Source organism: Cnephaeus nilssonii (assembly GCF_951640355.1).
Source record: "Cnephaeus nilssonii genome assembly, chromosome: 20".
Classification (NCBI taxonomy): Eukaryota; Metazoa; Chordata; class Mammalia; order Chiroptera; family Vespertilionidae; genus Cnephaeus; species Cnephaeus nilssonii.
This window is the reverse complement of record NC_137091.1, coordinates 1,370,934-1,393,053: the sequence shown is the minus strand read 5'-3', so window position 1 is coordinate 1,393,053 and position 22,120 is coordinate 1,370,934. Positions and strand designations below refer to the sequence as shown.

At 60.1% G+C, this 22,120-nt stretch overlaps 1 protein-coding gene across 11 annotated transcripts in view; it reads right to left on the bottom strand.

Moving 5' to 3' along the window:
• The window catches only part of KIFC3 (kinesin family member C3), a 40,795-nt gene that overhangs the window by 15,752 nt on the left and 2,923 nt on the right, over nucleotides 1-22,120 (bottom strand). For 2 of the 11 annotated variants that reach the window (XM_079799851.1, XM_079799855.1), the window contains exons 3-7: nucleotides 15,156-15,363; nucleotides 12,054-12,184; nucleotides 7,503-7,769; nucleotides 6,968-7,109; nucleotides 3,700-3,902 (exon numbers count right to left, since the gene is read on the bottom strand). In XM_079799851.1, the coding sequence (XP_079655977.1) occupies nucleotides 3,700-3,902; nucleotides 6,968-7,109; nucleotides 7,503-7,769; nucleotides 12,054-12,184; nucleotides 15,156-15,363 (951 nt within the window). Of the gene's footprint in view, nucleotides 1-3,699; nucleotides 3,903-6,967; nucleotides 7,110-7,502; nucleotides 7,770-12,053; nucleotides 12,185-15,155; nucleotides 17,605-18,169; nucleotides 18,367-19,375; nucleotides 19,519-22,120 lie in introns of those variants that run through there. The other 9 variants (XM_079799857.1, XM_079799858.1, XM_079799859.1 and 6 more) reach the window with 9 other exon arrangements.

The following is a 22,120-nucleotide window of genomic DNA, read 5'->3' as shown; positions in this document are numbered from 1 at the left end:
AAAGAATGCCCGAGGATAAACCAAAGTGAGAAAGCCCAGGCACCAATCAGAATTCCCATTTCTCCAAAGGGCCCAGAGCAGTGGGGCTGGGAGGGCGGTGGGGAGCCGGGGCTGGGCCCAGAGTGTCTGAGGGCTGGGAGGGCGGTGGGGAGCCGGGGCCGGGAGGGCGGTGGGGAGCCGGGGCTGGGCCCAGAGTGTCTGCGGGCTGGGGCCGGGAGGGCGGTGGGGAGCCGGGGCTGGGCCCAGAGTGTCTGCGGGCCGGGAGGGTGGTGGGGAGCCGGGGCTGGGCCCAGAGTGTCTGCGGGCCGGGAGGGTGGTGGGGAGCCGGGGCTGGGCCCAGAGTGTCTGCGGGCCGGGAGGGTGGTGGGGAGCCGGGGCTGGGCCCAGAGTGTCTGAGGGCCGGGAGGGTGGTGGGGAGCCGGGGCTGGGCCCAGAGTGTCTGAGGGCCGGGAGGGCGGTGGGGAGCCGGGGCTGGGCCCAGAGTGTCTGAGGGCCGGGAGGGCTGTGGGGAGCCGGGGCTGGGCCCAGAGTGTCTGCGGGCCTGGAGGGCGGTGGGGAGCCGGGGCTGGGCCCAGAGTGTCTGCGGGCCGGGAGGGCGGTGGGGAGCCGGGGCTGGGCCCAGAGTGTCTGCGGGCCGGGAGGGCGGTGGGGAGCCGGGGCTGGGCCCAGAGTGTCTGCGGGCTGGGAGGGCGGTGGGGAGCCGGGGCTGGGGCCGGGAGACACCGAAAGGCTGTGATGCTTCCCCTTCAACCTCCCCTCCAAGAAGTAAGGAGATTTTGCTAATTAAGGGGAAAAAAGTTAAAAAAAAACTTGTTGAAAGTTACAAAAGGCCACTATTATTATGATTTCATTTACATGAAATGTTCCCAAAACAGGCAAATCCATAAAACAGAAAGCAGATGGGCGGTTGCCAGGAGTTGGGGGCAGGGGGAGTGACTTAATACATCTTTTTGGGGTGATGCAAATGTTCTGCAATTAGAGAACGGTGGTGGTTGCCTCACCAGCCTCACATACTTCAGGCCATGAGGGGTACACGTAAAAGGGGCGGGTTTCATGGTAAGTGATTCTGTGGCAGTAAAGCTCTTTAAAAACAGAACGCGTGTTTGAGAAGTGGAGAGCCTGGGCCGTCCAAAGCGGGGAAGGTGAGGGCAGGCTGCTGAGCGCTCGGGGCCGTGGGCCAGATGAGTTCCCCGGGGTCCTGACCAGCCCACAGCCCCACGAGGCCTCGGCTCCGCCTCCATCCTGCCAGCCCTCCGGCTCCTCCGGCTCCACATCCTCAGGTTAAAAATACTGGGGGAAAGCCCGGCCGGTGTTGCGCAGCGGTTGAGCATCGACCTATGAACCAGGAGGCCGACTGTGCGATTTGGGTCAGGGCACAGGCCTGGGTTGCGGGCTCGATCCCCAGTAGCGGGTGTGTAGGAGGCAGCCGACCCATGATCCTCTCTCATCGTTGATGTTTCTATCCCTCTCTCCCTCTCCCTTCCTCTCTCTGATATAAAAAATATATACATTTTAAAATTTTTTTAATTGGGAAAAAACTCCAGAAAGTTGATCCCTAAACAATCTTACATAATAAAAAGGTAATATGCAAATTACCATCACTCCGCTACGCCCACGATTGGGCCAGCGGGCGACACAGGGGGCGGGACTCGGGGTGGCTGGGGTGGTGATTGGGCCGGCAGGACGCTGAGCTTGCGTTGCCAGCGGCGGCGGGAGCTCAGCGTCTGTGCCATGGCTGTGCTGCGGCACAGACGGGCCTCTGGGGCAGCGAGCCGGCGTTTTGGAGGTTTGGAGGCGGCGCGGGTGGGCGGGCGGCGTGGCTCCCGGGGGAGGAGTCTGGCGGCAGTTGGGCCGCAGGAGCACGGCGGTGTCCCGGTGTCCGCAGAGGACGCGGGTTTCCACGAAGGCAGAGGAGGCGGCGGCGGCCCCAGCCTTCCTGGGCGGGAGGCAAAGGCAAGACCCCGGCCTGGGCTCCGGCCGCAGGAGGACCACGCCCCGCCCCGCCTCGCCCTAGGGGCCCAGGGACTTCGGAGCTGCCGGCCACACCGGGTCCCGACCAGCGGACAGACAGCCTACACGTGCATGATTAAATCATGCACTGGGCCTCTAGTATAGTATAACAACTATTTACACAGCATTTGTATTAGGCATTATAATGAATCTAGAGATGTTTTCAAGTATATGAGAGGAAGTATGTAGGTTATGTGCAAATACTAAGCCATTTTATATAAGGGTCTTGAGCGTCTGAGGATTTGGGCATCCCTGAGGGGCTGCGGGGCGAGGTCTGGAGCCATCCCCCAGCGGATACCACAGTCCCTCCGCACGGACGGGCCTGCTCCCTCAGCTCAGGACACATTTCCTCCGCTCTGGGCCGACCTCAGCTCAGGCTCGCTTTCTCAAGGCAGCCATCCCTGACCTCGCCAGCAGCTCCTGACCCCAGACCAAGCCCTCATGCCCCACGTGTGCCCACCCTTGGAGCCCTGCTACTCTTCCCACCTGACATGGGTGCGTGTAGCCAATGTCCGCCCCCGAGCCTGCAGCCCCCACAGGCCAGGGCGTGTCTGCTCCCTGGGCTTACCCAGAACGCCGCTCGGGGCCTGGACACCTGGCACCCAGCAAACACCGGGGAGGAAGGCAGGTGGGCACCGCAGGGGCCAGCAGTGCACAAAGTGCCATGACACAGCCTGCCTTGGGGAGCCCCTATTCGCTGACCCCGCAGCAAACAACGGGGTCAGCATGTCAGAGGGAGACCCGGGCACTAGGGACGCCCCACGCAGTCTGAGGATGGTCCGGACAGGCAGCTCCTGAGAGCAGGACACACCTGCAGGCGGGGAAGGCTACCTTCACAGAGGGCGTGGAAAGAGCCCACCGCCCCGGCTCCGAGGACGTCACAGCGTTCATGACGCTCAGTCAAGAGAAGGGCCACGTGCTGGGGGACCACAGAGAAAGAACTTGCTTCACCCAAAGGCAGGGCTTTCCACAGACCAGGCCCAGACCCAGTGCAGGGGAGGGGCAGACGGTGGGGACCGTGAGGAAGTGGGGAGGGTCAGACACAGGCACGAGACACAGGACAGTGGGAGTGGCAGTGGGGAGTGGAGCCCAGGCAGAGGGGCCTGGGCGCCCATGTACGGGGAAGAAGAGAAGAAAGCAGCCAGGCACGCAGAGGAGGGCTGGTGATCGGCCCCACCGGGCGTGCAGCTCGCGAGCTGAGAGACCCCGCGTGTCCCCCTGGCCTTCGAACGAAGAGAACGACGCTCACAGCCTAAACCTGTGGCTCTCCCTGGCCTCCAGCGGTCTGAGAGCTCCCTCCTCCACGTGCACTCACACCAGCCTTCCTTCCGGCTGGTGTTCCAGGGGGTGACCTCGGCAATGACCTTTGTCCACTCGGGCTGCCGAGCAGATGGGGTGGACTCAGGGCGGGAAGCATCCCTGCACCTTCCTGCTGCTCTCACGTCTGCACGTGCTGCCCGCCACTCTGGGGAGGCAGGTCTGGGCCCTGGGGACCATGAGGAATGGGCACGAGGATGACCAGGCCTCTGACTCTCGCCACCTCGCCCGCTCATGCACTCCCGAGCCAGGAGAGGAGCCCCCAGCTGTCCATCATGCCGGTGGCCTGGAGGGTTCCAGGTGCCCGGGGTGATGTCCTCCGGCCGGCTCCGCGGTGGGCAGTGGCCTCTGCCCGCCCCTCCTCCCAGGTACCTGGCTCTGCAGCTGGGTGGAGGTGGCTTGCTGGTCACGGTCTCGGAGGGCCAGCCTCTCCCGCAGGGCCGCCAGCTCCTCCTGCAGCCGCGCTTTGTCCTCCTGCAGCCGGGCCATGGCCTCCACCATCCTATGCACCACGGGGGCTGCACCGGGCGGCCCCGACAGGCTCGAGCACCTCCCGCTGCCAAAGAGCCGCCCACCTATGAGCAAAGTAGTGGCCGATCAGCAAGGCAGCCGAGGTCCACCCTGGCCGAGGAGAGGGGCCGTCTGGCAGGGCCGACCGCACCATCGCACCATCGGGGACGGGAGGGATGCCAGCGGAGGGGATGGGCCGGGAGAGGCCTGGGCAGCAGTGTGGGGCAGCCGGGGGCTCCGGGGTCTGCCTCAGAGGGAGCCACTTCAGCGGGCAGCTTCCGGGGGGCAGAACTGCCTGGATGGGGACTCAGGAAAGCAACTTTCACCGAATACTCCCTTCAAAGCATGGGTTCTAGGTCTGATGGGTGACACCTTCTCCGTGGCCCGCCTGCAGGTCATCGCGGCTGAGAAAGGTCTGCACGTTCCCTGGTAGCAGCTGGGAGGAGTCAGGTTACCTCCCCGTAAACACTACTCTTCGGGGAGCATGCTTTCCTTAAACCCCAAACCTCTCCAGAGTAAGAAAGCGAGTGGGGGCTCCCTCCGCAGGGAGTGGTCACCAGCACCCAGAGAGGGAGGAAAGGGAAAGGTGTGTGTGTGCCAGGGACAGACAGACCAGGACGCAGAGACAGACAGACACAGCACGTGGACAGGAACACAGACAGGCCGCTCTGGGGCGGACACCTGCCCTGGGCGGGATTGACTGCAGGGACCGCACGGGTGGGAGGACTTGTTAGTACGGGGTGGGCTGACTCCTGAGTCCTCCTCCTGCCACAGCCTCCCGCGGTCCTGCCACCAGGAGCAGGAGAGAGACAGACAGATGGGTGTCGGGACAGAGACACAGAAAGGAGCCTGTGACCAGGAGGCTGCCAGAGCTTGCTTCGAGGGCACCGCGGATGGCCGTGGGCTCTGCGAGCCAGGGGCTGGAACGGAGCTCGGAGGAGGGAGGGGGCGAAAATCCGGGCCCTGCCAACGCCGGGAGCCAGAGGGAAGAGTCCGAGAACCAAGTGGCCGAGGGGCAAGCGGCGGAGCAGCACCCACTGGCCCCGAGCCGCCGCCTGACCTCGGAGCCCAGGGCTTCCGGGCTCCCCCACAAGAGGCCCGGAGCCGCAGCCCTGCGGGCGGGACTGGGGGTCCCCGAGTGCGTGAACGCAGCCACCTGCTCCTGAAGTCCCACGGCCCGGCCGCTGGCAGCTCTGACCCACCGAGGTGGCGAGTGTGCTCGCTGACCGCAGCCCAGCCCAGGCTGGAGCGGGGAGCGTGGGGGAGCAGGTCCTGGCTGGGCAGGTCGGCTCAGCACACTCCCCGCCTTCTGGGGGAGGGAGGTCTGGGGGGGCGGAGAGTGAGAAGTCCCGCTCCCACTCTCCTGAGGCAAAGCACAGGGGGCTGGCTTTCCCTCCCTCACAACCCCTTGGGGCGACTCGACTCAAGAGCTGGAGCAGGAGCCCCGCTGGCTGGTGGCCCGGCCATACGGCCTGCACGTGCCACCGCCTGCACGGCACAGACTGGGCCCAGCTCCCGCTCTCTGCTCCGGGGAGCGGTCAGAGGGGCGCTCCCAGGCCTGCACACGGGCTCCAGGGGCAGCATGGGCCTGGATGGCCTCGGCCCTCTGCAGGCTGCTGGGGGGGGAGGGGTGCCTCAGGGTCTTCCTTTGTGAAATGGTGACAACGGCCCGGCCGGCCTGGCTCAGTGGTTGAGCATCAGCCTATGAACCAGGAGGTCAGGGTTCGATTCCCGGTCAGGACACAGGCCCGGGTTGCGGGCTCCATCCCCAGTAGGGGGCGTGCAGGAGGCAGCCCATCAGTGATTCTCTCTCATCATTGATGTGTCTATCTCTCTCCCTCGCCCTTCCTTTCTGAAGTCAATAAAAATATTTAAAAATAAAAATAAAATGGGGACAATGGGCCTTACTCCAAGACAGTGGGCACCACCCACTCCCACCCTTGGGACAGGAGTCTGGACACCAGGAGGGATGTCCGGGTGTGAGTGGGTGGTGCCCACAGCACATGGAAGAGCCTTCTTGTCCAGGACGCTGTTTGTTTCCCAAGAAGGTTCTGGGACACCCCCAGACCACGCCTGCTGGGGTGCACCCTGTGCCGTGTGCCGTGTGCCGGGGAGCCGGGAGGGGTCTGGGGAGTGCGGCTGGGGGAGAAAGCCCTTGAAGAAGCTAAGGGACGGCGGGCGATCAGAGGACACTTGGGGACAAGCTACTGAACAGCCCTTACACGGAGGAGGTGCACACCGCTCCGTATGTCCGTGTTCAGGACCCACCGTGCCGGGCACTGCCCCCAGGCGCTCGGGCTCAGGGACACGCAGGCCCCGCCCTGGCCCCACTGACAAATGTCAGGCCTCCCTCGTGACGAGAACTGGCCCCTCCCTTCTCAGCCCACTACGAGAGCCCCCTGATTGGCTGGACGGTGCCCCCCTCCCAAGGCCGGTCTGCCCAGACCTCGGCCAGACCCCACACCTGCCGCCCCAGACAGACGGGCGAGCGCGGCTCTGGCACGGACTCAGAGGACGGATTAGGTGCTTCCACCGCCAGGCAAGTTCAGACGCAAATCGCCCTGGTGACGGGCGAGGAAGCAAGAGAAAGACCGGCCGCTCTTTCCACGCGCCCGTGCCCCCCACGCGGGCGCCTTGAGGGTGCTCCCGCCCAGTGACCTCCGGGCCAGGCTCCCTCGGGGGGATCGCACGAAGGGGCCCTAGAACCTCCCAGGAGTCAGCCCTGCCGGAGAGAGGAGCCACCAGCTCGTTTCCCCGGCCGCAAGCAGCAGAGTGGGGCCGTCCCCGGTCTGGGTCCCGGTGGACCCAGAGGTACGGGGGAGGCGGGCAGGCCTCTCCGCAGGCCGTGGTGGCATCTCTGAGCTGATACGGCGGCCCTGCTTTACACAGGCGCCAGGGAAGAGCAAAAAGCGGGGAAATCCCACCCCGGCCCACGCCCGCCAAAGCCTCTTACCACGTGGGCGCTGGGAGGGGGCTCGGAGGAGGGCTGGGCGGGCTGGGGTTTGAGTTCCGTGTCAAGGCGACCAGGATTTGGACCGGCCACCTCTGGCGAGGAGGACAGAGTGTGGGGACAGTTCTGGCGCCATGAGAGCCGCCCCTCCAGCCAGGTCAGCGGGCGGACGTGCGTTACCTGCTTTCTCTACATTCATGGTGCCGCCGCCGGCGTCCTGGGCCTCCCGGTCCCGCCCGGGGGCCGGCGCCTGCCTCTTCAGCAGCTTCTCTTCTCTCGGCCCCTGACTCTTGTTCTTGCACCCCTTGTCCTGCTGGGCCTGCTGCCAAGACACAACCAGAATCCTCACGTGAAGGGGCCGCGGGGGGGGGGGGGGGGGGGGCGGGGGCGCCCGTGACCCTGAGAGCAGGGCACCCTTGGAGCTGGGGAGGACCCGGGCCCGCAGGTCCACCCCTCGCTGGCCGGTCGACGGGGACAAACAGGCCTGGAGTCCGGAAGAAAAGGTGCCCAGACCTGCGACAACACAGGGCGGCGCGTCCCCCTGCCCCCCCTACCCCCCCCCCCCCCCCCGGCAGCCGGCCCTCTCCGCTGGGCACTTAGAAAACCCCGGCTGACGTCCTCTCGGCCCTATGGGGCACGAGTCACCAACGCAGCAGCTCGCTGCACTCAGGCACAGGGCAATCTGAGGCACTCCCCCCGATGCCCAATGCCCCACCTCCGGATGGCACCGGCCAACGGCTCCCAAGGAGGGCGCAGGTATCTGGGGACCACGGGACCCCATCTCCCAGTCACAGGCAAAGGCTGGGTGGGGCTGCCCAGTGGGCAGGTGGGAGGAGGGGAGGGGCAAGAAGCCCCCGGCCCGTCCCAGGAAGTCCATCGCCGCAGCTCGCCCAGAAAGCCGTCCGAGGCAGTAACACCCGTGAGGACCTCGGCAATACAACGCACCTCGGAAACACATCTGGGAAACAGAGAGGGGTTCTCCCTGGGAGGTCGGGTGAGAGGAGAAACATGCATCCTTCAAACAAACAGAATGTGGGAAGGAGGACAGGGAGGCTTCCCATTTCACTTTGAACCTGTGGACACTTGGGTTTTTAACCTTATACACATCTACAGTGTGTGTGTGTGTGTGTGTGTGTGTGTGTGTGTGTGTGAGTCCTCACCTGAGGGTATTTTCCCATTGATTTTTAGAGGGAGGGGTGCGAGAGAGACACATTGATTGGTTGCCTCCTGCAGGCACCCTGACTGGGGCCTGGGATCGAGCCTGCAACCGAGGTACGTGCCCTTGACTGGGCATCAAACCTGAGACCCCTCTGTCCTCGGGCCGGCGCTCTATCCACTGAGCCACACCAGCTAGGGCCACCGTGCTTTGTTTTTTAACCTCAACAGAGGTTACCTGGGGAGAGCGGTTCGAGACGCGTTCTGTGTGTCTCTGTGCCCACCGTGTCCCAGAGACCAGTGCTATGGTTTTCAGACTGCTCCCGTTCTCGAGCGTCGAGTGGAAAGGGCCCGGCTGGCTGCCTGCCGCTTGTGAGCTGTGTGGCTCTGGGCAAGTTCCTTTCCTTCCCCGAAGCTCCGTTCTCCCCACTCTTGAAACCGAAAAGATCACCCCCACCCGCCTCGAGGAGCTGGTATGGGAAGGAACGGCGGTGCCTCAGGCAGAGACTCCAGGGGCCTGACCCAGAGCGGGAGCGCCAGGCCAGGCCGGGGACTGCATTTCTGTATCTTCAGTGATTTACTTTTACCCCCGAAAGCCCGGACAGAGGACAGACAAGAGGCGAGAAGCGACAGCAGCAGGCTCGCTAGTTCGCCATCCACTCCCTCCCTCTCGACCCCACGACCCCCACGTTCGACTGGAGGAGGGAGGGTGGACAGACAGCCCAGCCCTCATGCTTAGGAAACAGCTGCCAAGTCTATTTTGTCCCCGCCCTGTGGCCCACTGCCCCACCATCACGAGCAGGCTTGTCGGCGGCGGCAGCTGGAAGTTTCCATTTGCCGGCCAGAGCCAAGGCCGCACCATTTCCGGCCGGTCCAGGGCAGCCGGCCCCCAGGGGGTTGGGAATTTCGAGGGTGCCTCCGGAGGGACGCGCTCGGGTGCCAGCTGCGTGGGAGGCTGGCCGGAGGGCCGCTCAGCCTGCTGTCGCCCCCTGCGCCCGGGTCCCTGCTTCGGCCCCACCGCCCCGACCCGGAGAAGCACCCAGAACCACAACAGAGCGGGGCGGGCCGGCCGGACGCGGTCACGGACACCGGTTGCTGGCTGGAGCTCCACAGAGAGTCTCGTGGACCTGCTGACCCGGCGGATCGGCTGCAAGCACAACCCGACACCCATAATCAAAGTTCAAGCACAGAGCCACCGCCCAGCTCCAGGCGGCCTGTCTGACCACCTCCCGGTTTAACCACCAGCGGCTCGGCTCAGAGGACAAATGGCTTCTCTGGCGTCTTTAACTGTTCTCGCCCCGGCCCGGCCCGCTTTTCTCACGGAACTGACTGATGCCAGGGCCACGTGGTTGTGTTTCCAGATGAACCCACAGGAAGGCCGTCTCCTGTCTCCGAAGTGACAGCACAGCAAGCTCGGCCCTGGAGCTCCTCAAAGTCACTGACCATCAGAGAGATGCAAATCCCAACGACAACGAGGTGTCACCTCACGCCTGTCAGAATATGCAGCCTGGTGCAGCCATTATGCAAAAAAGAGTTTCCTCAAAACATTAAATATGGAACTTCCATTCACCCAGGGATCCCACTTCTAGGAATATATCCTAAGAAACCAGAAACACCAATCAGAAAGGATACAGGCACCCCTATGCTCATAGCAGCACAATTCACCACAGCTGAGATCTGGAAACAGCCCCAGTGCCCATCAGCAGATGAGTGGATAAAAAAGCTGCATATATTTACATCGTGGAATACTACGCAGCAATAAAAAAGAATATTCTTACCCTTTGAGACAGCATGGAGGGACCTGGAGAGTATCATGCTAAGCAAAATAAGCCGTCAGACAAAGTCAAGTATCACATGATCTCACTCACATGTGGAATCTAATGAACAAAATGGACATGGAAGCATGGAACAGAGTGCGGAATCTCAGAGGGAAGGCGGGGGAAGGTGGGTGGGTAGGAAGAGATCAACCAAGACCTTGTGTGCATGTACGCATCACCGCATCACCCTTGGACACAGACAATAGGGTGGTGAAGGCCTGGGGGGGGGGCAGGGCGGGCTAGAAGGGGCCAATGGGGGGGAAAGGGAACATATGTAATACTTTAAACAATAAATATATAATTTTTTAAAAAGACTTGAGACCAGCCCTGGCCAGGTGGCTCAGTTGGTTGGAACATCACCCTGTACATCCAAAGGGTGTGGGCTAGAGCCCTGATCGGAGCACAGATGGAAGGCAGCCCATCGATGTTTCTCTCTCTATTTCTCTCCCCCTTCCTCTCTCTTAAAACTCAATAAAAGCAAATCCTCAGGTGAGGATTAAAACAACAAACAAGAAAGTCTTATTTTAAAAAGCAAAGAAAATTGGCTGAAACCGGTTTGGCTCAGTGGATAGAGCGTCGGCCTGTGGACTCAAGGGTCCCGGGTTCGATTCCGGTCAAGGGCATGTGCCTTGGTTGTGGGCACATCCCCAGTGGGGGGTGTGCAAGAGGCAGCTGACTGATGTTTCTCTCTCATCGATGTCTCTAACTCTCTATCCCTCTCTCTTCCTCTCTGTAAAAAATCAATAAAATATATTAAAAAAAAAAAAAGAAAGAAAGAAAGAAAAGAAAATTGGGGCCAGACAGGGCCTGGGACCAGGACTTTTGTCTGCACGAGGGAGGACACGCTCAGAGGCACATGGACTTCCCACTCCCCATCCTCCCCTCGCGTGCACAATCTTTCGTGGGATGGGGGTGGCTTGCCAACACGCCCAGGTAACGCTGGTCCCTCATCCTCTGCCTCCGCATCAGAGGCCCTCGCCCGTTGGCATGCCTACATTTGCAATCACCTGACTCCTCCCGGCACCTCCACTAGACTGCCGGGTGGCTGTCTCTTCTTTGCTGTGTGTCAGCACCTCACACAGCACGTGGCACAGAGCAAGCACTTCATAAACATGTGGTAACAAACAGACGCATTGCAAAAGTGCAAGCCTGCACAGTCCTAAAGTTACTCAGCGCTAGAACTGCGTGAACATGTAGGTATTTACAGAGCTCGCTGCAATCACAAATAATACAGAGGGTCAGTCAGAAAGTCCATGGTAAGCCCAGAAGTAGAATATTATGCGACAGTTTAAAAGAATGAGGTCTTTCTCTAAATATCGATGCTCAGAAAGAAATCACCAAGGTTTACTGTTGAAGGAAAGAGCTAGCCACAGAACAGTATGTGGACATAAATAATAAAAACAGGTATGAATATGTTTAAGTGGATGCGTGAGAAAGATAAACACTAAACGCTCACTAGTGGATTCCTCAGAGATACAGGACTACGGGAGGCATTCGGTCCCTCGGTATCACATCTCTGCCCTGTGCAAACTCTTTATATCACATTATAAAGTTTGTCCTATTTAGTGGGGGTCAGATCCCAGCTTGCTGTGTGACCAGTAGCAATGTGCTTAACCTCTCTGAACCTCTATGACTTCATCCACAAAACTTAGATAAAACAGTAACTGTCTTGAGACTGTTTATGAGGACAGATGTGAGATATATCATGCCTGGTACAGCGCCTGGCACAAAGTTAGTGTTCAATACACAGTAGCTATTCTTACTGCTGTCATTCTGTATTTTTTTCTGCAACTGAATACACATATAGATGTAAAGTCTGTCTTTTGAAAGTCATTTGGTGGTAAGTGCAAGAGAAAAGGACCCAAGTTTTGGCAAAGCCCTGTGTCTAGCTTTTGGATGACGGCTTTCGATGAGGAAATACAAGTATTGCCCCACAGACTCACGTCGGAGCGGGAATGAACAGCTACCCGCAGACCTGCCCGTCTTCCTAATAGCTTCTCCGAGAAGGCCCCGCGCTTCCCACTTTAGCACCTCAGCCAGGGGGTGGCTGGAAAGCTCGGCCATCTCCTGAGAGCTCCCCCGAGACAACCTAGCAAAGCAGACTGCTGCGTCTAGGCGGGCTCAGGGCGCATGTGCTGTGAGGAGCTTGGCAGAGGCAGGTCCCCGGCCCTCCCTTGGAGCCCCCCCCACCCAGAAGCCGGTATGGACACCCAGCGCTACAGCTCAGAGGGCAAGACACACACCCCTGGCTGGACCTCTCGTGGCTTGGAAGGGCCCCCCGCCCCCGTGCTTACCTGCACGCTCAGGTAGAGCCTGCGGGGGCTCCCGGGGCCAGCGCGGTCCACGCTGAGGGCTCGGCACTGGGCTAGGGCTGGGCGTGCCCCCGAGTCCTCATCGCCGCCGGCCGGGGGGTCTCTCCCACGCCCTGTCCCAGGACAGAAAAGGTGGGTGAGACTCTGACTGCCGGCTGGACCGCCGAGCAGGGCCGCGGCGGAGCTTGGCTGGCACACGCTCCAGCCAGCCCAGCCATACACGCTGTCACATGCCTGCCCCGCACGGAGAGACCCTGGCCCTGGGCAGGGGCTGCGCTCCTTTCTTCCCAGAAGCTGCTCCAAGACTCTCTACAGGAGGCCCCCCAGGGCCCTGCGGGGCTCCCCCCTCCCCCTCCCCCCTCCCCCCTCCCCCCTCAGGGGGCTTGGGAGCTCGCACTGCTCAGGGGCACCCGCTGCAGGGAGGAGCAGAGGAAGCGATGCCAGCCTGGCTGTGCGCATCATCACAGGCCCGGCTTTGTTACCCTGGCTGCCTCTAGGTGGCAATTTCTCCCCTGCCTTCATTAGCACCAACCCCACGCTGGGTGGCCTGGCCCCTGCGGCTCCGAAAGCATGTTCAGAGCCAGTAAAGCGCACCCCTCGGGCCGCTGACACACCGCCTCCCTCACCGGACCAGGCACAGAGCGAACTGTGGCAGCGACACCCATCCACCCACCACAGCCTGTGGGACTGGGTGGGTGGGAGGGGCTGGCCTCACAGGGCAAATGGCAGAGCCACCACGCTGGGCCGGGATGATAGCCTCAGTGCCAGCCAAGTGCTTTCCAGACTCTAATGCCCTCCTTGATCCTGTTTCCTTGTCAATAAAATGGGGATAAAGAATCAAACTTAAAAAAACAAAACACCAAAAACAATAATAATAATTAAACTCACAGCCCTGTGGTGAGGACAAAATGGGTGACACACGTAAAGTGCTCACACACACACACACACACACACAAAGTGCTCACACACACACACACAATAAAGTGCTCACACACACACACACTAAAGTGCTCACACACACACACAATAAAGTGCTCACACACACACATAAAGTGCTCACACACACACACACACACACTAAAGTGCTCACACACACACACAATAAAGTGCTCACACACACACACACACATAAAGTGCTCACACACACACACACTAAAGTGCTCACACACACACACACACACACACACACTAAAGTGCTCACACACACACACACACACACACACACACACACACAATAAAGTGCTCACACAGTGCCAGGAACCCAGAAAGGTGGGGGCTGAGGGGTACCACGTTGGCTGAGACCCTTCCCAGTAGCAGGCACTAGGCTTAGCATTTCACACACAGGATTTCATTTGAGCTTTGTCTCAAATTTTAAAAGTGGATAAAAGTGTGTATATAATACTCATACTGCTCATCTGACAGACCTATACACACGCATGCACGCATGCACGCACGTGCACACACAGGACGGAGAGGAACTATACAAAACGCTTAGTGACAAGCTCGCATTTCGCTTTACTGCATCCCACAGACACTGTGTTTTACAAATTGAAGGCAAGACCCGCCACCAGCCTCAAGTTTGTGACTCGCTTTATTGCCATACTCCCTTTGTTGTGGTGGTCTGGAACCGAACCCTCTACATTTCCAAGGTATGCCTGTAGGTGACTTTTATCCCGCCGCCCCCCCCCCCCCCCCCCGCCCCCAGACAGAGAAAAACACCTATGGGCTGGCTGCCTCCCATATGCTCCCTGCCCAGGGATTCAACCCACAACCGAAGTACTAGTATGTGTCCTGACCAGGAACTGACCCTGCGACCTTTTGGTTTATGGGCCGACACTCCATGCCACCTGGCCAGGGCTTTTATTTTATTTTGTATACTTTGTTTTTGGTTTGTCTTTTTTTTTTTCCCCAGTTTTTAAGGGCACAAATTTTGGTGGTTGTTTTGGTATGTGTTTTTTTTCTTCTTGCTTTTTTTTTTTTTTTTTTTTTTTTACCAGAAAAGCAATGCTAGTCCCTATTCTATTTGCAATCCTTAAGACAACCTTGTGGGGTGGAGACCAATCTTAGGTCCCTTCCGGACAACCAGGGCTGCCTCACCCCAAAGCCCAAGCTTTTCCCGAAGGTCCCAGGGTCACCCAGCCTCACTATCCTGTACAGAGAGCCGGGACGGCACAAATGTGGTAGGAGAGAGTGAGAGCCCAAGAGGACTTGGCTATGTGCCCTCTCTGGGCCTCAGTTTCCCCTTCCTTCCATGGATGGGCTTGGACTTGACAGCAGTGCGGGACACAGCCAGCTCACAGGGTCTAAACTAAAGCCCTTTCCCTGTAGGTCAAGAACAAGAGACCACAGCACACACCTGAAGCCATCTTCCCCGAAGACGCCTCTCTCCCCTGACACTTCTAGGAAGACCTGCCCAGGCCGAACTTGGGAAAGGGTCAGGGGCAGCTCCCCACCCTGACAAGCCAGACAATCCAGCCCCAACCCATAATCAGAGCTGCCACTCACTTGTCGCTGTTGGAGGCACCAGGGGACATGACCCAGAAAGGAGAGCTGGTGTTGACAGCTCCCCACGGGGGCAGCCCGTGGGGGACCCAGATCCAGGGGCTCCTTCGCTGCCCACCTGCTGTTGGGGTCCCTACCAGAGCCACCTGGATGGGCACCTAAAACGGAGCGCACAGCGCCCAACCCTGCCAGGCCGGCTCCAGGGCAGCCTCAGTCCACCGGGCCAGCCGGCAGGATCAGGTGTCCGCCAGGAGCCGCAGCCACCTCACCTACCTTGTTTACCGCCGGCGGCAGGACCGAAGGGAGCCCCCGGCCTCCGCCAAGGCCCGGCGGACCGGCGGACCGCGCGGCTGGGGCCGCGTCCTCCCGGCTCTGGGGCCGCGGTAACGTTTAACTCCGCGCGGGACCGCGGCCAGGGCGCCGCCGACGCTCCGACCCCACGCGGCCCGGCTGCCGGACCCTGTAATTCACCTGACAGCTCGGCCCGAGCCTAGGGACTTGCGCGAACCCTCGCTCCCATCCCCGGTGTCTGGAGGGAGGAAGGAAGGGAAACCGAGAGGCATTTTAAAAATGCGGACTCACCAGTTCTCCACCTCCCCGGGCCGGCGTGTGGGAAAGGGCGGGCGGCCGGGCTGGCTGGGGCGGGGCGGGCCATCCCCCGCTCGGGCTCCTGCGGGGCCCGGCCCACTCTCCACAGGCCGCGCAGCGAGGGCGGGGCTCCCGGGTTCCAGGTCCGGCGAGACTGGACCATGGCCCGGGCATCCGCAGCCTCCCCCGGGCGCCCGGCAGCCTGCGGAGAGAGCACGGGAGACGAGACTGGGGACGGCTGGCCGAACCGGATCTAGAGGGTCCTCAGCACCATTGGGGGGGGGGGGGGGGGGGAGGCTCTGAAGGGGCAAGGAGCCCATCAGGTGCGTCTGCAGCACCGCGCGGAGATCCCCCATCGCAACCCCCCACCCGGCCTGACAGCTGCCCCACACGGAGCAGCATGAGCCGGTGGCATCGCTGTAAATCTAATCAGAAGGGACCCTGCGGGTCGCCTGTGACAAATCAGGTTTATGTGTCAAATTCTCTTAAAGTCAGCTCATTCAGGTATTCAAACTAGCCTTCCCTCCAAGCCTTAACACAGCAGGCAACTGGCTAGGAGTTGAGATACTACAAAGATTCGTTCATTCTTCATTTAATAATTATTTATTGGGTGCCTGCTGTGCACCAAGCACCTGCAAAGGGGGGGGGGGGGGGCGGCGGCGTCTCTTTGATCAGGAGAAACAGGGCCTCAAAGCTCCCTGTGGGGTGGGAGGTAAACACTGCGGGGTGCAGGGAGATGCCAGAGCGGTGGGAGAATGGGGGTGGGTGGGGAGCACTGGGCTGGATGGGACGCTGCAAAGGTCCCTTATAAACGGAGCAAATGCACAGAACAGACTTTCCACATTCACAGCACAGGCGTTTATTGAGCACCTATTGTGTGCAAAGCTTTTATTGAGCACCTATTGTGTGCAAAGCAGCCTTGAGGGCCTTTAAGGTGACTAAGCCATAGGCCCAGACTCAGACAAACGTGATGCCGTTTACAGAAGAAGCCACCATGGAGTTTCAGCTCAAAAGAAGCACCGTGGAGTTTGCTTTTGGTTCAAAATGGAGTTGGCGCCACCCAGGGGCTTCCTCATGGCCCTGCCTGGTTGAAGACACTTTCCCTGTCTATCACTGCACTGACTGCTAGCTACCAAGCACTCAGACATCTGTTTTGAACATAGAGGGTGTCCATCAACTCTGACCCTCTGACCCTCTATGGCTCCCCAGCGCGGAGCTCACAGCATGCTCGTCTTTTTAAAAAAACATACATATATATATATTTCAGAGAGGAAGGGAGAGGGAGAAATGGAAACATCACTGATGAGAGAGAATCACTGATCCGCTGCCTCCTGCACACCCCACACCAGGCATTGTGCCTGCAACCCAGGCATGTGCTCTGACCGGGAATTCAACTATGATCTCCTAGTTCATAGGTCGATGCTCAACCACTGAGCCACACCAGCCGGGCAGCATGCTCATCTCTGCAGCCTCACAGCACCAGGCCTGGAGCTGCAGCTACACCCAGAACAAATAGCCAGCGATGGCTTTTTGATCGAATGCCCTGAAGTAAACGCACGCAAAGACTCGCGCTGACACCTGCAAGAGAGCAGGGCTGGACACGGAGACTCAGAGCTGGGAGGCCACCATGCCACAGGGGAGGACACAGTCACCAAGGGTCATGCAAGACGAGAGGCAACCAGGAGGACAGAGCTCACTCCTGGCCGAAGGGAAGCTGGAAAAGGAAGGTGGCAGGGCACCAGGCGGGTGCAGAGTCCTGGCTGGCGGGTAAGTGGGAAGGAGAGGATGGTTACTTCCTGGAGACATGCCACAGAGAGGCCAAACTGGAACAAAGACCCTGGGGGCTGGCTCTTTAAGGGAGAATGTCCTTGGAGCAAGATGGGCAGACCAAGGGGTGGGCAGGGGCTCCAGGAAGCCCCCACGCCCTTCTCTTGGGGAAGCTTGGCGAGGGAGGGAGGAGAGGCTGGGTCCAGAGGATGTGGTACTGAGGAGCCGCTGGAACATGCTGGGTGGGCAGAGGGGCAGGAATGGTGGAGGCATTGAAAGACAAACGACGTGAGAGTGCAGGGACAGGTGGTGGCCCGGAGACGGGGTGACCGATGTTCGCAGAGCTGAACCCTGGGAGAAGGCCAGGCTCCGACCAGCAACTCGCGGTCCCCGCCTTCCTTGACTGAGGCAGGCGACCTGCAGGAGGAGGCTCCAAGGTGCCGTCTCTCCCTGGGCTGGAGGCAGGACTGTGGGGCGGAGGGGAGGGGCAGGAGCTCAGCCAGGTATGCGGCCGGTTCCACGGAGGAACTGGAGACGGGCCGGAGTGGAGTGGAAGGAACCAGGGGAGCAGCCAGACATCCTCTTCTCCAGGCTGCTTGGCACAGAGCTGGGCACACAAGCAGCCTGGATGACCAGCTGCCCGATGGGCCCGGAGGGAGAGATGGGCTCCGTCTGCCTGCCGAGCAGGAAACTGAAGGTCAACTCCACGGCGGAGGGAAAAGACTTGGAAGGAGAGCGGCTAAGTCGGAGGGGCAGGGACAGGAAAAGACAATGTTCCTATGGCTTTCTGGAAGGGAAGTCGGGGAGGCGACCAGGAGGATCGCAGGAAGAAAGAGGAAGGGTGTGTGCAAGATCCTGAAGAGGAAAAGCAGCTGGATTTAGCAGAGGGCAGTGTGAAGGTCAAGAGTACCCAGGACTCAAACAAGCCCCAGGCTGGGGCTGCTGCCCACCTAGGGCTCCCGGGGTGGGCCATGGGGGATGGTGTTGGAGTAGCAGTGACCAGAACCTGGCTTTGCCACGCGTCCTCATCCAGAGGATGTGGTACTGAGGAGCCGCTGGAACATGCTGGGTGGGCAGAGGGGCAGGAATGGTGGCCCGGCAGGGCGAGCAAGCAATGAGAAACTGTTGCTAGGTGTGTGACCTTGTGCCTCATTATCTCCATCTGAACATGGGGACCACCCACCACGCAGGGTCGGTTAGATGACAGTTCAGAACAGTACAGGCGCAGACAAAGAACTCACACACTTCCTTTTCCAGGTCTTCCTCCAGGCACGGATGAATGCAGAGGGGCTGGCTACAGGGGCGGGCCCTGCCGCTCTGGGTTCAGGCCTCGGAGGAAGAGCGGCAGCCCCGTCCCTCCAGACCAGGGATATTGCAATGACTGAGGGACGGACTTGACAACGGCCCAGAGACTGCGGCTGGGGAGGGCTCCGTCTCCCTGGGAGAGCGGGCAGAAGGTCAGGGAGGCTGGCCAGGAGCTAGGACCGCCCCTACACGCAGTCACCCATCCTGGGTTTTCCAGGACAACCCAGAGTTCAAAACCTCTGCTCCCTTCAGTGCCATAAGGATGGCAGAACTAAGCACCCCGTGTCCCTAAAGTCCAGTCCCTGAAAACACAGGGCTCCATTCCGAGGGCGCATTCCTTGCACATGACTCTCCCCGGCCAAGGAGACGGCTACTTCATCAAGGGCAAGGCGAGGCGTCGGCCGGCCTGAGCCTGGTGAGCCAGGGACGGTGACAGACCGGGGGGGCCGCCACCCGCAACCTGGAGACACACGTGCTGGGGGCTGGGGGAGTTCTTGAGCATTTAGACACAGCTTCCTCTTTAACCTCCCAGGGCCAGGCCCTCCACTGCGCCAGAGTTCGGCCCTCACTCACAGGAAGGGGCGGAAGGAGGTGGCTTCTTGCTGGCTCGCCCTGCTGGGCCACCCAGGCTCAAGTCCCCCCTCCCAGGAGGCACCGGCCCAGGCCCTCTTCCTAACCTCAGGGCTGGCCCGCACCCCGCACCCCGCACCCCGCCCGCCGAGGGGGAAGCCAACTGCCCAGGATCCTGGGGGGGGGGGGGGGGGCGGAAACGGCAGCCTTCCAGGGAGCCCTGGGAGCGGGAGCTCCGCACAGGGAGCGCGGCGCTGGCGGACACGCGGCTCCCCGGCAGGGTCCGCAGCGCCGGCCGTGAGAAAACAGCGGTCCCGGGGCTGCTCAGGGGACGTGTCGCGCCGCCCCCTGCCCTGCTCCGGCCCGGGGCTCGGCTCCGGCTGGACTGCGCGGGTGGGGGCACGGGAGAGGGGGGGGCGGCGCGGCGCAGGGTGGGCTCCCGGCCGGTCCCCCCGCGCCCCGCAGCGGTCGGGCGCGCGGTTCCGCGGGCAGGGTGGGCCCGGTGCAGCTCCCGGTGGTGCCCGGCGGACCCGCGGCGCCCAGCCCGCCCCAGCCCGCCCGGCCCCACTCACCGGCCAGGCGGAGGCAGACTCCCCGCTTCGCGCAGGCCGGGCTCGGCCTGGCCCGGCCGCCGGGAGGCAGCTCCGCGCCGCAGCCTCCGCCGCCCGCCCCGCCCCGCCCCCCCGCGCACTTCCCACAGGAAACGATCAGCTCGGGCCGCGGCGCGTTCCCATGGCAACCGGCTCCGACCCGCACGCGGGGGGCGGCGGTGCGCGTGGCACAGGCTCCGCACACCCTCCCGCGCTCCCGCCCCGCACGACCCCCCGAGCTCCGCCCAGCCGTCCCCTGGGGTCCGGGCTCCTCCACCTCGCACACCGCCGCACACGCATGCTCATACCTGCACGCATGGACTCACACGCCACTACACACGTCCCTCACACATGCTCAAACACATTCCCACACTAGTTCGCACACACCTACTTTTGCACTTAAACTTACTCCAACACACACATCCTCAAATCCTGGAGAAACTCACATGCACTAGTTGGTACTCACATGTACAGTGACACGCCTCCTTGCTGTCCGTCACACTCACGACTCCAGTGCACATTTTTTAACATTCTAGTACATACTTTCACACACGCTCTTACACACTGTGGCTGGTACATTTATACACTTTCACATGCACCTTAAGCTTAGTACACAGGCACCCTTCCACACGTTCACACGCATGGTCCTCATGCGGTGACTCGTTCCCTCACACCCTAGTACACACACTCTTTTAAACCTGAGCACACACTTTCACGCGAGCTCTCACACACTAGTGAGTGCACACACATGCGCTTTCACATGTCTCACACACGTGCTCTTACTGGCTCTCATAGGAATACAGAGGGCAGGCTGCCTCTCCAGACGGGCAGCCCCACGGGCCTGCCCCCCACCCCTGCCCGCCCCGGCAAATTAGTATCTTCCAGAGCAGGAAAGGCACCGGGGATTTCCAAGGTCGAGTATTCCTGTAAGCCCCAGGGAAGCAGCCCCAGGGAAGCAGGGTGGGGTGGGAGCGGCTCCCGGGCTGCCCGGAAGGCCGGAGCCCAGGAGAGACAGCTGACCGAGGAGCCCTCTGTTCTTTGTCTCCCAAACAGAGGCGGCATTTTACTCCGAATCAGCAGCAAGATCCCCCTCCAGGGTGCGGAAGGAGGAGGAAGAAAGAGGCTCCGACCAGCCCAGTGCAGGCGGATATTCCAGACAATCCGAGGAGGTGGGGGCTCTGCCCCTTCGGCTCCGCAGGGGATGGCCCAGGAGGAGCAGAGAGGGGACAGGGCGGGCGGCGGGGGGTGGGGTGGGGGGCGTGCACCTCCAGGAGACTCTGTCTCCGGCTGCTGCCCTGGCACTGGGCTGGTGGTCAAGAATCTCCACCAGAAACAGAGCCAAGGTTCGGGCCTCGCTTTTTTCTGGAAGCCAGACCAGGACATTCACAATCCCCCCAGTGGAAGTGGGCTAGTGTGTGTTTTATAGTCTAACAGCGATGCCCCAGCAAACGCCCAACAGAGGATAAACGTCACTTGCCTGGAATGGGTCCCTGGAGAGTTAGAGGTTTCCAGATAAGAGCCAATGGGAGAGCAGGCCATAATTTGCGTGTTACCACCTGGGAATCCCCCTGCCGGCCCTCCAGACAGCAGTGGTCAGGGGGACTGCAAGGTTGGAGGAGGGCGAGCTTTCTCTAGATTCCTGACCAACTATCTCCCTTTGTTCCTATGATTTGACTGGGGGGTGGGGGTGCTGTGTTTAAAGTCCGGGTATAGAACCGGATGCCTTGTCTTACTTGCCCGCTGGTGCCCTGACATTAACTACAGGTTCTTTCTGCCAAAGCCAAAGCCAGATTTTAAAATTAATAATAACATTTCTTGTTCTTTATCTATTACAAAAGTAATAGATGTTCATTGTAACGATAATCCCACCCACTAGAGATAAATGCCAACATTTTAGGACAGTCTTTTTTTTTTTTCTTCTATGCACATAATAGCTACCATTTATTCAAAGCGAACACTGTGCCAGGCACTGCGCTAAGCTCTTTATAAACAAGATCCCATTTAACCCTGGACACCCAATGAGATGGGCACCATCATGTCCCCATTAAATCCAATGTGTGACAGAGCTGAGATATAAACCCAGTTGGTGTATGTTGTGTGGATATACATATGCACAAACATAAAATGCTGTCCTATGTATATAGGTGCAAGTTTATTAAGATCCAAGCACAACCAGTGAAAGAAAAAATAATTTGCAGCACTAGGAAGAGGCATTTTCAGAATTCTAGGAAAACTCTGACTTGTAATGTAAAGACGAATTGCTTTCTGATGGTAAACATTCAGTTTAAAAATGCACAATGTCTGCCTAGCTGGCGTGGCTCAACCAGGAGGCCACGGTTCGATCCCCGGTCAGGGCACAGGCCTGGGTGGTGGGCTCCATCCCCAGTGTGGGGCGTGCAGGAGGCAGCCGATCAACGATTCTCTCTCATCACTGATGCTTCTATCTCTCTCTCCCTCTCCCTTCCTCTCTGAAATCAATAACAATATATTTTTAAAAAAGAAGAGAAAAAAAGAATGCGCAATGTCACCAGGGACTACATACCAATGACTTCCAGGTCATTTCTATTTTAGAAACGTCACCGGTGGTGTGATGTGGAAATTGCCAATTCTCCCCTGGCTACAGGGAACGTGCTGAATTTGCCAGGCAGCAAGAGCCCTAGGGCAGTGGTCGGCAAACTCATTAGTCAGCAGAGCCAAATATCAACAGTTCAAGGATTGAAATTTCTT